The sequence below is a fragment of the Lichenostomus cassidix genome, chromosome 5 (genome assembly GCF_008360975.1).
Source record: "Lichenostomus cassidix isolate B80296 chromosome 5, HeHo_3.0, whole genome shotgun sequence".
Classification (NCBI taxonomy): Eukaryota; Metazoa; Chordata; class Aves; order Passeriformes; family Meliphagidae; genus Lichenostomus; species Lichenostomus cassidix.
The window spans coordinates 63,465,090-63,483,439 of NC_139486.1; the positions used below are offsets into that span (position 1 = coordinate 63,465,090).

Below are 18,350 nucleotides of genomic sequence, written 5' to 3' on the forward strand. Positions count from 1 at the left end.
CTATTTGGGACATCGCCTGCCAGTCTGCCAGTCGTGACAAGGCGCAGCCTATGGATTCATTGGGATGCACAGCACATCCCAGCAGCCATCTGCCCGTGCTGGAGGAGCTGCGCTGGGTGGGGTGTAGGGAGAGGAGGCTCCCAGAAGAGCACATGGAAGTGTGGAGGCTCTGGCCGCTTACCCAGTCGGACATAGAGGACGTACTGCATGGAATCCCGTGGCTCCGTGTACAGGATGCTCCCGCGCATGCTGAGCCAGATGATGGCCAGCTCGGCAATCATGCAGCTCAGCAGGATTCCCAGGTAGCCCCGGCCGTGGTCCACCAGGTTCAGGGAGCACGTCTCATTGGGATTGTACACCAGCCCGAAGAGCACCACCGAGAGGATCACAAACCTGCCAGGCACCAATAGGAAAGCCATGGAATCACCCACAGCTCCTTACATTAATGGTTATTTGGGCCCCAAATCCCCACAAACCATCCAGAGGCCCTGCTACCCCAGTCAGAACCATTTCATCCACGAAACGTTACCCCATGGGATTTGCCACTCCAGAGAGGTTGCGGCTGCCCTATCCCTGGAAGTGTTCAAGGCCAGGTTGGACGGGGCTTGGAGCAACCTAGTGGGAGGTGACCCTGTCCATGGCAGGAGGTTGGAATGAGATGAGGTTTACAGTCCTTCCCAACCCAAACCAGGATTCCATTATAGTTTTTCCTGAGAAACACAGAAACAGAACACAGCCCCAAATTCCAGCAGACACATTCCTAGAAGTGTCCAAGACCAGGCTGGATGGGGCTTGGGTCAACCTGGTCTAGTGGAAGGTGTCCCTGCCCATGGCAGGGGGGTGTAATTGGATGGTCTTTAAGGGAACTAGATGGTCTTTAAGGCACTTTCCAACTCAACCCATTCCAGGATTTCATTGTTGTTTTTCGTGAGCCTCTATACAGAAATACAGCCCCAAATTCTAGTAGACTCATTCCTGAGTGTGTCTGAGTCCAGGCTGGATGGGGCTTGGAACCTGGTCTAGTGGAAGGTGTCCCTGCCCCTGGCAGGGGATTGGAATTAGGTGGTCTCTAAGGCACCTTCCAAACGAAATCATTCTAGGATTCTGTGGTTGTTTTTCCTGAGCCTCTGTACAGAAAGAAACACAGCCCCAAATTCCAGTGGAGAACCCTGGGTGGCACAGGAGGATAACAGGGAGCTCTGGTCAGGCTCTTTGGAAATAGGATAAAACTTGGAACAGAGCTTAGCTAAAATTCCAGAAGATAGAAATACACTGGTGTCCATCAGAAATGACCCAGCCAAACCTTCCGGCCCCATGTAGAAGTGCAGGAAGAATTTCCGGCCACAACAGGAATAACCAAAAGAATTCCTGGGCGAATTCCAAGCATCCTTGTGCCCTTCCCACTTACCAGGTGGTGTGAAGGAGGAAGAGGAAGACGGCTGGCAGAACCAGGTCATCGCTGCCCACAGACCAGCGCCGACGGAACACGACAATCCCTGGCATGGCTGGCGGGTCCCGGGAAGTTCAGCAGGCCCAGCACTCACCTCCTGGAAAAGAATGGAAGCAAAGCTGCTGCTGAGGCCCTCCAGTCCCCTCTGGAGAGCCCCACAGCATGGCAGCTATCCTGGTTTATCCCAGAGCTGCTTCCTTCCAGCACCAGGGGGCACGGCATACTTGGGAAGGAGAGGTGGGAGTTGAAGGAGTGGGAAGTATTAGGTGAAGCCGGTGTGTAATTCACCCGACTCCACTTCATGGGATTACCTGGAATCCTGTTAGGCTGTGATGGTGAGCAGCCACCATGGGATTTGGAACAGGTCATACCAGCCTCAAATCTCTGGAAAACCCTATCACTGTGTTTTTCCATGGACAAACACGCTGCCAGGCTCTTGTTGTCCAACAATTCTGGCCCCCCCCACCCCCTTGGCCCAGGAAGCCAAAATATCCATTAACAGTCAGTGGCAGCATCTGGAGAGCTATGGACTGGCTCCCAACAGCACTTCCAGTGAGCATATTAGCTCCTAGGAGATCTCCCCCAGGACCAGCAGGAGCATCCTGCCAGCAACACATCTTCAGCGTACCCACACTGGCCCTCACAGGCATGACCAATTCCAAGGTAGAAAACTGAGGAGCTGCTGTTCCTCCCAGGGTTTTGTTTGTGCTCCTATTTTTAGGGCTTCTCAAACCCTTTGGAAAATAGAAACAGGAGCGGTGCAAAGTCACGAGACTGCACAGGGCGCTCCAGCCTCCTCCAGCACAGCCATCCCACTCCATCCCAGCTGGCCATACTCCAAGCTTCTCAGGATGAACTCCTGCTGGACCCCTTATCCAACTCCTGGCCTCCTGGCTCAACACTCAACCCACAGCCAGGAATTATCCTTGGTTTTGCTGAATCCAGGATCATGTCTTTGCAATCTGCCCACAGCCACCAGGGATTTCTGGATTGTGGGATCAGTCCTGTCCCTCTTTCCATGTCCTAATCCCTGTCCCACCTCTTACCCGTGCTCCCAGGGGACGGCACACCACAGCCTCTGTCTCTCTGCTCCAAGCTCTCCATCTCAGTTCCCAACCCCACTGACCTCCCAGTTCCCACACCCCATTCTATGCTGCTGGTGTGCTCCATCCATGGCCTGCAGTGACCATGTTGTTCCAAAGCTGCACTTCCAAATCCCTAAGTGCTCTTGGATTTTTGCCTCTGTGATCCCAACAGCAAATTGCCAGGTCAGGACAAAGTGTCCACATCCATTACTTATAACAGGATTTCCAACAGCATTCTGGAGGGAATATCACCCGCAACACCTCCTGCACCACGCAAAAACACCCCACACTTGGGTATGATGCCCCTAGCTCAGTGCTGTGGGTAAAACAAATGAGAAAGGGGAGGACCCCCCAGAGAATTCCAGAATAGTTTGGATGGGAAGGGAAATTGAAGATGATCCAGTTCCACTTCCTGCCGTGGACTGGGACACCTCCCACTAGTCCAGGTTGCTCATAATTTAAACTAAGTCGAACCTTTCAGGTAACACAAAGTCGGGTTTGGGACAGCCCACAGCACCGATTCCTGCTCTGTCCCACTAAATCCAACCCAGTGGTCAGGTGTGGCTACCCCACCACTTCCCAGAACATCCCAAATCCAGAGTCTCCCCTCCTGTGCCGACACCCATGGCCACTGGAATGGATCTTCCAACCTCTTTCAGTCACCCATTACTGAAAACCTACACAAACCCTTCAAATTCCAGGAGATTCCATAGATAACAGGCTGCTTCCAGCCCGTCACTTGGGTGAAGGAAACACTCTATTCCCTAAACAAAGCAAATGTGGAATTCCAATACCATTTGGATTTGCACTTCCTTGGCACAGAATAATCAGAGCACTGAGTCCATTCCAGCTCTACCTTCACTCCCCGGACCATCTGGAGACTCCCTCCCAGCCCCATCATGCCTGTCATTCACCACCCAGGGTATCTGGGATATCAAAAACCCTGGATACACCTCCAGCTCCCTTGCTACCTTTGGACAGCACCTCCCAGCCCAGCTCCGTTACATCATCCCTCAGCCGCATCCCGCCAACGCGCTTTCCAAACTCTTCCACCCCTCCAGTTGGGCTCTCCCAGTTCCCACCACCCTCTCCCAGTTTGAGAAGCAGGATACCGACGGCAACAAATATCCAATGTGGATTCTTTATCCACAGCAACAGATGGCGATGAAGCAGAGCAGCCTGTCACTCACTGTCACACATGGGAATACTCACTGTGGAACTGTCACTCTGCTTACCAGGCTCCCAGGGCAGGAACATTCCCAATTAATTCCCAAAGACTCCCAAATTTAAACCAGGAGGTTCGGGGCTTTGCCCCTCCTTTGGAAAGGAGGGAGACGATGGAAGGCCTGAGGCTGAAAACCCACCAATAAAAGCTCTCACTTGTGAGGACTCTCCAGCTTCATCTCAGCACAGCATATCCCAGGAATTATGTTAAGATGCTGAAGATTTGATCCAGCAGAGGAACCGGGAGGAAGCGGAAGACTGGAGCGCAAACAGCCCCGAGACCACTGACCTCAGCTCTGCGACAGCAAGAACTCATACTGCCCCTAAAACTGCTGGGAAGAGCCAAAGATTCCCAGGATCTTGAAGGCAGAATCCCAGTACAAGCAGCCCCAAGCTCCCAACACTGAAATAAGGGAAGCACATGCACAAGGAGTGCCCTCGGAGCTGGGCAAGATCTAGGGAAGCAGGAATCTTACATGGCATGTGGTCCAGCCGCTGCGCATCCTTCTCTCCCGCAAGGGTATTTCAGGAAAAGTGCATATCCAAGGAGACAGGCATCACAAGCTCAGGAGGGAACAGCAAACTCTTCCTGCAGCCACTGAAAATCCCACTCGGCAAAGGGAAGCATGGTGTGGGAACTGGGATCTGCCTGCTGACAGAGCTGGGCATCATCCTCAGAGATACTCCCTCCCTGCATCTCATTTATCCACCCGGGAATGCCGAGAGCCAGAGGTCGTGACTCCCCCCTTCCACACCCCCCAGCACCCTCTGGAAGGAAGTGACATCATCCCTATTCTGAGGAGATTGTACGTGGATTGTGGGAAGGAGGATTGGGAGCGAGAGCGGGTGATGCTGTCAGAGATGCGGAGACGGGAGAGGAGGAAAACCCTCGAGTGGCACAAACCTCCTCCCTTTTCCCACGGAGAAATCGGGAGCACTGCCCGGAGCCCTCGGACACGGCCGTGGCATCGGGCTGGGAAAAGCTGCTGGCCATGGACTCTTCAGTGAATGGGCAGGGGGAGGGGACTTGGATGGGACACAAAAGGGACACACAGAGGGGGCCACCCCGGGCACAGAAAGGAGAGACTGTTCCAGAGGAGCCTCTCCCGGCCTTTCCAGCCGTTAATTCCTTGTGACATGCTCTGGGCTATGACAGGATGTGGGGGAAGGGGAGAATTAGCTGTCTGTAGGGAAAGGCTTAGGAAAAGAGCAAGGGAGAAAAATGCTACAGTGAGACAACATTCCAGCTAAACCTCTAAGACTTAGGCTAATCCAACAGCCCATCCCATCTGACATTAGCCTCCTTAGGGAGAAGAACACAAGGAAATAAAGCTGAAGGAAAAAGGCTGTGCCTGGATCCTGCACGGCACCAGCCCACCCACACCACGGCAACACCCCCCGAGTCACCCACTCCCTCCACCTAAATCCGGGCAGGATTTGCTCCAAGCTCCCAGCACCACAGATTCCCAATGCACCCACACAGCCCAATGCTCCAACCCCCTGCAATCCCCATCCCTGCACCCACAGACTCACAATTCCCTTTCAATCCCCATCCCTGCATCCACAGGCTCACAACTCCCTTCAAAACCCCATCCCTGCAATTCCCCATCCCTGCATCCACAGGTTCATAGTCCCCTTCAAATTCCCATCCCTCTGTCCACAGGCTCAGTTTCACAATCCCCTGCAATTCCCCATCCCTGCATCCACAGGCTCACAACCCCCTGCAATTCTCTGTCCCAGCAATTCCCTATCCCTGCATCCACATGCTAGCTCAGCATTCCCTCTTCCACCACCCCAAAACCTCCCCTGGTTCCAAACCTCCTGCTGTTCAAAGCAAAAGATGGGAGGCTAAAACACAGCTGAAATTGGATCTGCCAGGAGTTTCTTCTCCCTGTGCCAGCTCCCTGGGGATGTCAGCATGCAGAAAGCCCTGCTATCCCAACATTCCTTCCCTACCTTTTCCGTCAGACACCTGCTGGCACCTTCACACAACCCAGGTATGACAAAGCAATCCCATCTCTGCCAGCATCTCCTTCCAGCTGGCCTCTGCAAATTCCAGAGTCCTCCAGTGTGACTCACCCAATGAAATTCCCCCAAAACAAGCCAGATGTTCACCTTCACTGCTCAGGGCTACAGAATTCCCCCCCCAAAAATGGGATTTTTAGGTCTCAGTGGATGGTTGCAGGTGCTGCTAAAGAACAAAGCCCTTCGCAGTTCCACAGAAATCCAGCACTGTGCCCCAGAATGCTGTCCCTCCCAGGATCCCCTTTCCTGGCTGAAATGCCACCATATTCCTGGGAATGTCTCAGCCCCAACCTGCTGTCCTACTGGGAAGTTCAGGCCCAGGTCTGCCAGCTCCCAGATCAACTTCTTGGGAAATGCAGCTGGAAAATTGAAACCAAAGGAGCTTTGTACCCTGGCAGCTCCCACAGCAGCCTTTCCTCAGGAGTGATTTTCTGCTCCGGAGCAGAGGCTCTTCCCTTCTGCCTGAGAGCACATCCAGGTCACCTTGCCCAGATGTTGGAGACTCCCATCCTGAGGGCACAGCATGGATGCCTCATCCTTCTTTTTCACTCTGCAGGGTAACAGACAGTTCACTTCCCTGTGAATTCCCAGTGGAATTCCGGCCCCATCAAGTCACCCCAAATCCTTCCTTCCCTCACCAGCATGTCCCACATGGAATATGAGCTTCCCATGCCAGGCTGGATCATTGCCCTGCAGCTCCCAGAACCCTTCTGTTCCCATCAAGAACCTACTGGATTTGATGGAAATCATCAATTCCAGCTTGGATCCAACTCCATCAGGCCCCATCCAGCTGTTCTCAAGAGCTTTAAATGAGGCTCTTTCTGTTTCTGAGTTGGTTCCTCACAATCTGGGAATTGTTCTTGCCTTCCAGGGAGAAGGGAGATGGGGTTCCATCCACACAGAATGTCCTGAAGTTGGCCAGAGGAATTTGCATGGAGCAGCTCTGCTCCAGAGCCTGGCTGGGAGAGCTGGGATGGCTCAGCTGTGAGAGGAGAAGGCTCCAGGGAGCTTTAGAGGCCCTTCCAGTGCCTAAGGGAGCTCCAAGAGAGCTGCAAAGAGGCTTTGGAGCAGGGCATGGAGTGACAGGACAAGGTGGAATGGCTTCCCACTGACATGGTTTGGGTTTAGATAGGATATTGGGAAGAAATCCCTTCCTGTGAAGGTGGTGAGGCCCTAGAATGGATTTCCCAGAAAAGCTGTGGCTGTCAGATCCCTGGAAGTGACAAGTCCAGGCTGGGCAAAGCCTGGAGCAACCTGGGCCAGTGGAAGGTGTCCTTGCCCATGGCAGGGAGTGGAACGGGAGGAGCATTCCAAGTGCTTTCCAACCCAAACCATTCTGGGATTGAATACCAACAGAGGACAAATTCCATGGCATGAAAGGAAGGTGAACCCTTTCCTTTCTACCTTTTCCAAGGGGCAGCAAATGTCTGTTCCAAGTAGTGCCTGCAGGAATTGCAGGAAAAGCTCCTCCCAGGGGGAAGATGGCAAAGCAGCTGCCAGAAGGTTGTGAGGAGAGCTCTGCCCTCACTGGATGTGATTAAGGGAACAGATACCTACTTTAAGGCATATTCCATGGATTCATGGAACATTTAGGAGCCATACTTATAGGCAAATCCCAGGCAGGGATCACTGGCAAAAATCAACAGGGATTGGAATTTTGGGATATCTTCACGGCCACTTTTAAGATCCTTCTTGATAATCTCCCATTTTCCAAGGAGAAGGAAATAAAATGAGTCAGCGGCAGAGCCAGGGAATGAAGCTTGGAGACAGGAAAGGTTCAAAAATCCTCGTGTGGCTTGGCACACTTTGGATGTGGCTCCCTCGGGATAAGGCCATGGCACCACAATCACCTCCCCAATGTCATTGGGACAGAACTAATTGGATCAGGTTGGATCCGGAACTCCAGCACTGCCCACTGACACAAATTCCCAAAATAATCTGGGAATATCAACTGACCTTCAAAACACAGAGAACAAGAACTTACCTATTTGTCCCACCGGCTTAACCCTGAAATCTTGGCAAAAATTCCTTGGCATTGCAATGGCGATGTACACAAGATTGGTATAACCACTTCCTAGCTGGCCCAGCACTGATCCATCTCCATCCCAACTCATTCCTCCCAAATTCCTTCCCAAAGCCACTTTGCCATAAACACATCAAGGTGCACATTCTCCTCAATTAAATCAAGGAGATTTGATTTTTTCCTTAACTCCAAACTCTCCTGCCTTGGGTAGAAGCAGGTCCCATGAATCCCACATTTCCCTCAAACACACACAACATCTCCTTCTTGTTACATTGGGAATGATTAATTTTTAATACGGAGACTCCAGAATGTATCTCCCTGGCACAGACTTGACCACAGTAGTAGAGTTTTCAGGAAAAACTGGATTAATCTTGCAAACCTGAATGGTTTTAGTGCAAGAGGATGAACAAGTCCCAAAGGTGCCACTCCCAGCACTTGTTCCCAATTAAAAGCAGGATAAGGGAGTCACTGAAATAAAGAGAAACAAAGAAATTGTCTACTTTGGAATATGTCTTCTCCGAACAACTGGGACCAGTTCTGAGACTGTTCCCAGGAATCTCAGTCCTACAAACCAGTGACACTGCAGATCCCAAAGGTTCTCCCCACTGCATATCCAGTGACATCCCTGTTATCCCTACAAAACCCCATGGGCCATAACATCACCATTAAGGCTGGAAAAGCCCTCTGAGATGGAGTCCAACCATTCCTCCAGTACTTCCAAGGCTACCACTATCCCATATCCCCAAGTGCCACATCCACACAGCTTTTAAATTTCTCCAGGGGTGGGGATTCCACCACTGGGGCCTGTTCTAATGCTTTACAATGCTTTTCACTGCGGAATTTTCCCTAATATCCAACCTAAACATCCCCTGGAAAAACTTGAAGCCGTTTCCTCTCATCCTGCTGCTTATTCTCTGGGAGTGGAGCCTGATCCCACCTGACTCCACCCTCCTGTCACAGATTTGTGGAGAGTGGGAAGATCCCTCCTTATCCTCCTGTTCTCCAGGCAGACCCCCCAAGCTCCCTCAGCTGCTCCTTGTACTCCAAACCCTTCCCTGGACACACTCCAGCATTTCCATGTCCTCCCTGTAGCAAGGGTCCAAAGGGCTTTATTAATTCCGTCCTTGGGCATCAAAGAAGTGGTTTGCAGGAATAAGTCCATAAAGACAGGGATCGCCGTGAGACATTCCAGCTGCCCAAATGAAAGGGAGGATAATGCTTGGAAAGGGATGGAAAACCTTCACTCACAGCTCCAAGATTTCCAAGGCTTTTCTCCCTGACCTTGGCAGGAGCACACCTTAACTCCGGAGCTCCAGACCTGTCAGCCTATGGAAAATCCAAAGCCTGCACCAACAGCTGGCCAAACAACAAGGGAAGCCACTGCTTTCTTGGGAATCTGGGAGTGAAGAAGGAGCACAATCCCAGTGTGCTGCCAGGAATGGAATTAAAAACAACCCCCAATCCTTGTCTCGATGCTGCCAGCTCCGCAATTCCACCCACAGTTTGTGCCAGTGGAGCCCACAGGCAGCTTCCTGACCACTCCGAGCTCCGGCAAAAATAACGGCCAAGTTGCCAGGGGGCAAAATGTATTAAATCCCAACTAATTTGGGATTTCAAATAGAACTCCATGTTCTACAGGGGATTAAAATCACTACTGGTTAAGAGAAGGCTGGAATGGGGTAGGGAATGCAAATGTAATACCTGGATGAGGTGATGGATACAGCAAGCACTTGCCTTTTATAAATGCTCCCAGCATCCCAAATTTGCTCCCAGTTGTGGAAAACAGCTCCTTCTCCCTGGATATAATTACTGGGAATCACCAATCCTTGGTTTTGTTGGAAGATCCCACACTCAGAACTTGGTAATTCCTGTTTGGAAACCACATGACCTCTGACTTATCTATAGCCAAAATTTCAAGGGCTGGATGAAGCCAGCCAGGGCAGATCCAAGAGGTGACCAGTACTTACACAAGGAGCATTTCAGATGGAGCCTCATTTCTTTAGGAAAATTGATTTTCCACTACAATCCTGGCAAATTCCTATCTGACAGTTTTACTCACTCCACCCCGGAATGCTTATCAGCTCAGCTACCTTAAAAATAAGGAGGAAAAAAAAGCAGGATGAGGAGCAAATTTCCAGGTGAGATATTGAATTCAGAGGCACATCCCTGCTCCAGCACATCTGGAAGTGATGCCTGCGGGAAGAGGGAGGAGAAGCCCAGCCATTCCAAAAAGGAATTGCCTCTCTCCCCTCCTGCAGGCAGCTCCTTGGCTCCCTAGTTTACACTAGTGGGCAAACAGTTTTCCCAATAACTTGACTCATTGCTTCAGGAATTCCCTGGGGATGAGTCACATGCAGGGAAAGCCACCGGGAGCGGCGCCGGGACCACCGCTGCCAACACGAGGAGCGGGAAAGAAGTGGGAGAACACAAAATCCCTGCCAAACCCGGGAAAACTGTGTGGTCAACACCATTCCTTGGCACTCCTTCCCTGCTCCCCTCCCCACAAATGTGCTGGAGAGGAAAAGCACATCCAGAGAGGCGGCTCCAGGCTCCGGAGCCATGCAAATCGCTGGGGAGAGGTTCCCTCCACATGCAACTGCTGGGATAGGACAGAATGCTGGCTCTGCTCACCTCCCAGGAATGATCCTAAGGAATTGAAAGCAGTGACTATTTCCCTCCCTCCTGGCACTAAGGGGGAAATAGGGACACATGTGGAATTCCAGGGCCTCCGGCTTCTTACTCCACTTCCTGCTCACCAGCATTCCCAAATTGTGCTCTTTTTCTGCATCACAACCCACCACAACTTATGCCAGGAGTCTTCTTCTTCCCACATTCCTTGGCTAAGCAGTTAGACAGGTGCATGTCCAGCTGCAAGTCAAAAATGCTGAGAATCAGAGCTATCTGGGAAGTTTTTTTTTGGAATCTAAACCCAAATGCATCTTGTTCTCAACGTAATTTGTCTTCATTAAACAGGAATCCTGGATCTGTGACACTTCCAGGCTCAAAAACATTGGGAATGGCTTCAAACAGTCCATACCTGACCTGGACATGATCTATTTCCATTTTCCTGGTGCTGCCTGTTTATTTCCCTCATTGCATCCCTGCTTCTTTACTTTGGCCAAGGACATGCCTGTATCCCACATTCCTAGAAATCAGCCTGGAAAGATGAGGTTACGGTGGTCATACTTCCCAAAGTTTAAGGGAAACTCCTAGTGGAAGCCACTGACAGGATATATGAGGACCTGATCCTGTGGGAGTTTGTCCAAGAGGAAATAATCCCAAATGCTGTGATTTCTCTGAAAATGCCATGTCTGTGTTTCACCTATTCCTGTTAATTCCCAAACCTTCCCAGATTCCCACTTTGCAGTATCTTGGAATGCATCAACCTTACACCTTATTAAGCAGAATCTCTTTCTTGGCCCCAACTCCAGATATTTCCCAACCTCCAGTGAAAATCAATCCAACATCAGGATATCCTGGGATCAGTTATTTTTGCAAGCTCATTTGATAAACTGCAACCTAAAGGAATATTTAGGGACAAAAAAACAACCCCAAATCCGTGTTTTTCCAGGAAGATCCTGTGAACTCTAATGACCCAACTTCCAGAGGATTGAGAAAGGCTTTTCTCCACACTGAATCCAGGAGCATATCAGCTTTCACTTCCATGTTTACCCTGAAAGCAAGGATCAAACACCAATGTCCTGTCTAGGAAAGGGCCAGGACAGGAACACCTGCACAGGTGGGAGTTTTAAATGTACAACAGCAGAGAACTGGGAATTTCATCCTGGAAATGTCCTTGGCTTAGATACAGACATAGATAGCATGCTCTTTCCCTTTTTCCTAAGCTCAAAGGGAACACTTCAAGCCTAACTCTGGTTTTCCAGCTGCAACATCCCAAGAAATGTATTTCTGCCCTGTCCATCCTGTGGCTTCCACCTCAGTGCAGGGGAACAGCCCTAGAAGTAAAGCAAATTATCAGGCAGAAGAATCCTGCTTTATTCCCACCTGGAGAACAGTCTTCTAAACGAAGCTGCCAGCTCTGCCCCAGCTCCCGCAATGCTGCTGATTGCAATGCAAATCCAGAGAAAGCAGGAGCAGGGAAAGAGAGAGGGAATGAGGGAGGGAGAGGCAGATTCCACGTCTCGAGCTCACCCAAATGACAGCTTGGGAAAACTTTTCCTACCTCAGTCGTTGCTCCTAGAAATAAATCCCCCCTTCCAGTGCTGCAGGAGCCCAAAATTCCAGCCCTCATGGAGCAGCCTCGGAGGAGCAGCCTCCCTCCTTCCACACTCCAACACAACTCCCCTCTCATCCAATCCCAGAAAGGCCAATTGGCCATTAGGAACCTGGAAATCAGTGCGGAAGAGCACAGGGAAAATCACCAACAATCCAGCACATGAAGCTCCAACTCTCTCCCAGTTTAGGGAATCAAGTCCCAGATTCCCACCCAGTAGAAATCAAATCCTGGGACTTACCAGCCTGCTTTTCCTCCAGCTGGTGCTTGGGATAAAGATGTTGGAATCACACCCAGGGAAGGAAACAGTACTGGTCCCACACCTCTCCAAACCACCAGGACCAACAGACCAAATGCTTCCTCCGCCTTCTCCTAGAAATTCTCACCCATCCAGCACTTCCCTGATGACACAGCAACCTAGAACTGGAATTCTGGGCTGAATCCTGCCAAGCTGAAGTCTCCAGACTCTTCCTGAATCTCAGATTTGTGATGGAAGGCAGAAATCCTCTTTTCCTTTTGCTTATGTAAACAAGGATGAATCAAGCCCAGGCTTCCCTGATCCCGTGTCATGTTTAAGCCTTAAATATATTTATTTTTCCGTATTCCCTTCTCCTTGTACACTCCAGGAGCTGCATTTCCAAAGCCCAGCACACACATCCCTCCTCCTCACCACCCACAGCCTGCACGTGGAGCTGATCTACAATTTCTCCCGGCCCTTGGGATCCGTGCTCTCCTGGCAGCCACAACACCTATCCCTACCCAGCAGGGATCCAGCCCTTCCCACTGCTCCCCAGGGAGAGTGAAGAGATAGGGATTCAGTTTCAAGCTCAGGAATTATTTCATTCCATAAGGCAGTTTTACATTCTCCTCCTTAAGTTCCTCAGTCCTCTGGTTTTCCAGCTCTGACTCCTGGAATTGCTCAGACATATTTACTCCAACTTTTTCCTACTGACACAGATTCCTTATGCCTGTTTCTCTCCGTGGATTCCTCACTACAGATCCTGGAGTTGGAAATGCTAATTCCCTTTTCTGCTCAGCAAATATCTGGCAAACTCGGTGCCACACATTCCTTGCCGCAGCCATGGCACCAGGAATCTCCTCCTGTTTCCATGCTTATTCCCTAATTTACACTCTTTCATTTTCTCCAGGTATCTCTTACTACACTGACCTTGCTTAGCCTGGAGAAGGGAAGGCTCCAAGGAGACCTTGGAGCTCCTTCCAGGGCCTAACATGGATCCAACGGAGCTGGAGAGGGACTTTGAATAAAGGCACAGAGTGACAGGACAATGAGAATGTTTCCCACTGCCAGAGTGCAGAGTTAGATGGGATATTGGGAAGAAATTCTTCCTTGTGAGGGTGGTGAGGCCATGGAATGAATTTCCCAGAGAAGCTGTGGTTGCCCCATCCCTGGAAGTGTTCCAGGCCAGGTTGGACGGGGCTTGGAGCAACCTGGGATAGCGGAAGGTGTCCCTGCCCTTTGCAGGGGGATGGAAGTGGATCACCATTTCAGATCCCTTCCAACCCAAACCATTCTGGGATTTTTCTCCCTGTTGTCATCACTCTCCATGTTTCCATACCCTCCTTGCTTTCCCTCGTTAGGAAAAGGCCCTCAGCAGAGGTTGGAAAGCTCTCACTGCAGGGACACTGTCCCTGCCCTCTCGGCCACCAGCTCCAGAGCCAGAACTCATCTGGAAAAGCAGGATAAGAGAGAGGTGAAAGGAGGTGAGGCAGAAGCAGAGACCCCATGTGACAAGAGCAGAGCTGCAGCCGAAGAAATCCCCTGGAAAAGCATTCCTTGGCTCCAAGCAGCTGTGCAGGCACAAATTGAAAGGCACAGATCAGAACTGACTGTTCCTAACAGCTGGTTATACCACAGAAAACCAGGAACAATCCCTCCCAAGCTAACAGGGAGCAGGAAAGATGAACTAGCCACATGTGGGAATGCACCAGCTCCAGAGCTGGGGAATGCAGGACCATGACAGAAGATACCAAAGGCAGCAGGATATGATCCAGAAGCTAAATCAACCATCTGATTCCTAAAATATAGAATCAGGAGATTTCAGGAGAATCCTGAAAACGAGATGAATGTGCTCCTCCTAAAAGTATCTCTGAATCCCACATGGTTTGGGTGGGAAGGGACCTTAAAATCATCCCTTTCCAGCCCCTGCCACAGCTAAGGACACCTCCCACTATCCCACTTGGACACTTCCAGGGATGGGGCAGACAGAGCTGCTCTGGGAAATCCATTCCAAGGCCTCACTACTCTCACAGGAAGAATTTCTTCCCAATATCCCATCTAACCCTGTCCTCTGGCAGTGGGAAGCCATTTCCCCTTGTCCTGTCTCTCCATCCCTTGTCCCAAGTCCCTCTCCAGCTCTCCTAGATCCCCTTTAGGCACCAGAAGAGGCTCTAATGTCCAGGCTGAACATTCGCAGCAATCCCAGCCTGACCTCAGTCCATGTCTGAATTGGACAGGAGAAACACCACTTTTCCTGCAGCAAATCCCAGCAGGATCGTCCTCAGGGCTGTACCTGGACTTGGCACCTGGTTGCTGGACATTCTGGATCATGGCCAGGTGATCCCAACCCCTCGCTACTGAACTCACTTCCATTGGGAAATTGGGGCATCAATAACTCCACAGCATTCATAAAGCAAGGGAAAGCAATTCCATTTTCCCAAAGATGAAGAACTTGACCTCAAATCTTGTCCAGGGAAGTTGGTAACCCTTGGAAAACAGGAAGGAGCCCTGCTCTAACAGCACAGGGATACATTTTGAAATTGATTTCTCCGAGAGGAGCCACCTTTCCCCTCATCTAGCAGATACAAATTCCAAACAAATTTCACACTTGAATTTATAACCCAAACAGGATTATAAGGAAAAAAGCTGTTTATTGGGATCTACTCCAGGACAAGCCCGTGGCTTCGAGCCCAACCAGTTTGAGGCTGTTGGAAAAGAAAGTCCTTTTTCCTCTCACTCCCAAGGCAATGCATGGCCATCCCAGTAAATGAACGGAGTGCCTTTACAGCGATTCCTTCGGCAGGATTTGTCCACGTGTGGATTTTCTCCCCTTCCCTTTAATTATCTTATAATTAACCATGAAGTATCCAATCATCCAGAGCTTTTTTAATTAGGCTTCAAAAGGAAATGCCTGGAAGAGCTCTTGGTGGGAATGTTCTAATCAGCCGGGAAGAGATCACAGGCACCAGAGTTGGGGTTTGGTGACTCGTTCCATTATTGCCGGGGCAAGCGAACTTCCAAAGTCAGAAAAAATTCCTTTATTCCACCTTTTTCAGTTCAGCTCCTCATCCCTGATAAGAGCTCAGAGGCCTGGGAGCAATATTATATCGTAATTAACACAGCTAATTAAGGAATAATCAAGCTCCGAAGGATCAGGAATTATCTCAGCCCAGATCCGGCTCTCTCCATCCCAATCCTCTGCCTTTTTCCCTCAGTTTCTTCCCTCAGCGTTAAATTCTGAGCACAGGCACAAGGTGAGATCTCCTACAGTTCTCTTCTGGGCAATAAGGGAAAATATTCCAGGTCCTTTTGATAAGGAACGACAGGAATTTTGCCTGCATCCTTGCAGACAACTCACAGCAACAGCAAATTATCCTCAAATCCCAGGTTGAGACCCTCTGTGTGTCCAACAGCAAGGACAAATGGATTGTTAAGGCTGGAAAAGCCCTCCAAGATCATTCAGACCAACATTCCCCCGGCACCTCCAGGGCCACATGTCTCCAGCTGCCATATCCACATGCATTTAAATCCCAGGGATGGGGAATATGCCACTGGAGCCTGTTCAAACGCTTTACAACCCTTTCCATGCAGGAATTTTCCTTAATATCCAACCTAAAACTCACCCTGGCAAAAGTCAAGTCCCACTTGTCACCTGGTTTGTCAGATGGTTTTGATATTTTTCCAAAATACCACAAGAATTCCAAAGGTCTTTTTGAGAAGGGATCTCCTCATCACTCCCAACAGCTCCCAGAATTCCAGGGAGTTTCTCACATACATTCCCAGCCATGTTCCTGACAGTCTTTCCCGCATTCCACAGACAACACACCTTTTCCAGTGGGGAAAAAAGAAATCAATCTACGTCTCCAACTGCTGACATTCCCATTTTTGCAACTTCAAGATCCCACAGATTTTTAAGAATTTTAGTTTCATTGCAAAGAGGTAAAGAGCCGAGCAGACAGACCCGAGGAACATCCAGCTCCAGCATCCAGCTTGGAATTGTCCAGCACAGGATGAACCCAAGCATTCCTTAAGCTGGAAAAAATGAATGTCCACAGGTTTCTTCCCCCTTCCACTGTATTCTTTCCTCTCAGGTGGGATCAGTGCCCAGCAGAGGAGCTCAAATGATCTCTCTGGAGTAAGGGAATAAGATTATGGACTGACACTAGGAGTAATTCCCCCTCAGTGACATGATTTCCTCGCTGGAATTTCAACGGTGTTTCAGCTGCCAGCCTGAAGTGAAGCTGAAAAAGGTAAAAAGGACACCGGGATGACCCTGTCCCTTTCCACGAGGAGGTTTTCAATTCCAGCACCAGCAACCCACACACCCCTTCTTCCCTCTCTCCCTCCTCCTCTCCCTAATAAGCCAGGGAGGAGACAACGCAACAAAATGGGAAAATTCTGTTTCCACCAGGAAAACAGAAGCAGGGGGAACACTCTAGGCCCCAAAACCTACACCCTCATCCAACTCTTCCCAAGTCCACCACAGGATTTAACATTACCAGGATGTAAGCCAAAGAATCCAGAGGTAAACATCCAAGAGAAAACAAGAAGAGAAGGGGTTGGAATCACTGAAGAGGCCAGCAGGAGCTGCCTCTTTAACATCTCTCCCTCAGTTGCCAGCACCCAGGAATCCCATTCCTGCTCCAGGCTGCCAGCAAGGAGTGACCTCTGGAGAACACGGAGCCGTCCAGCAGCACACAACTTACTCCCTTTTCCTTCCTACCACTTTCCAACACCCCCATTGTAGGGAAATCTGAGCCACAATTCCATGATTTTCTCCAGGGAAGAACAGAAGCTCCAAATCCCCCACGTTTCTGGGGTGGGCTTTTCCCCCGCTCCAGGAGGAAGATGAAATCATGTTCCCAAAATAGTTCCCAGGAAAAAGGCTCCAAGGAAGGCAGAGCTCCCCTTTAACCAGAGGGGAGCTGAAACTTCCCTTCACTCCAAAGGGATGGATGAATTCAAATTCCATTCTACAGCATTGGAAACATGGAAAATTGAAGTAGTAAGGTACCTAGTCATAATTAGTAACAGCCACTAATTAACTGAAAACCCAAATTTGGGGGGAAAAAAAGACAATTAAACTCCCCATAATAAGGGATGACAACCTTCAGGCAGAAGTCCCAGATCCCAGATTCATGATAAATGAAGGGATTGTATCCCTCAGGCAGGAGTCCCGGATGCACTGAACACAACCCAGCCAGAGTGCAGTGGCAGAAGAGGCCTTGGGAAGATCCCACAGGAAAAAAGCTCCACAGCTTCAGTCAGGATCCCAACACATCAAAATCCAGGCCCCATCTCACGGCAGGTGCCTGTTTTCCATTTGATTTGGCTGGAAACTTGTTTTAAAAAACCACAATTCTTCCTAAATTGACCTCTTGCCTTTTTGCCATTTCAATTTTCCAAGTGAACTTTGGGACTGCAATTCCTCTTTCCTCACACAAGGCAGCTGCCTTCCCGAATTTTTCCCCCATCCCAACCTTTATGAACACATGTGGGGTGATATTCTCCGGAAGAGGCACACAGACAGGACTGGACAAAGTCCCATATTCCTTGGGAGCTACTTAAACAACAGCTGGAGCTCGATGCACTGGAAAAAAAACCCCGTATTTGTCTGTCCTGAACATCTTATCTACTTCAAAGGAGGTGGGAAAAGCAGATTCAGGAACAGCTTAGTCTGGAAAGTCCATTCCAAGGGAGTTCTGAACCTTGCTCCACAAGCATCCAGAATCCAGGGTGGCCTTTTTGCTGCCCCTCTCCCTAAAAAAAAGGAGCACTGGTCTGCTGAGTCAACAAAACAACAGCAGGGCGGATTCAGGCATCTCCTTATCCAACTTGTAATTAACTCCGAGGCCACGGAGCAGCCTGGAATGGGAAAACTCAGAGTCAAGAGCCAACTGGGAGAGAAGGAATCTTGCTTTCCCACTCGAGTCAGAAATTAAATCCCTTTCCCACCTTTCTTGAAAAATCTCCTGATAGATGAGAACTCCAAGCCTTGCAACTCCCTGTTCCCATAGGAACATAAGAACTTCCAAGCTCATCTCCTTTTCCAAGAGCAGCAATGCCTAATG

General features: G+C 50.0%; 1 protein-coding gene across 2 annotated transcripts in view; it reads right to left on the reverse strand.

Annotated features, from left to right (window-relative positions):
• Positions 1 to 18,350, reverse strand: part of DAGLA (diacylglycerol lipase alpha) — a 57,393-nt gene that overhangs the window by 31,135 nt on the left and 7,908 nt on the right. Inside the window, exons 1-3 of one of the 2 annotated variants that reach the window (XM_085063654.1) lie at positions 4,236 to 4,651; positions 1,409 to 1,547; positions 182 to 393 (exon numbers count right to left, since the gene is read on the reverse strand). In XM_085063654.1, the coding sequence (XP_084919780.1) occupies positions 182 to 393; positions 1,409 to 1,503 (307 nt within the window). In that variant the 5' untranslated portion in view covers positions 1,504 to 1,547; positions 4,236 to 4,651. Of the gene's footprint in view, positions 1 to 181; positions 394 to 1,408; positions 1,548 to 4,235; positions 4,652 to 18,350 lie in introns of those variants that run through there. The other variant, XM_085063653.1, reaches the window with a different exon arrangement.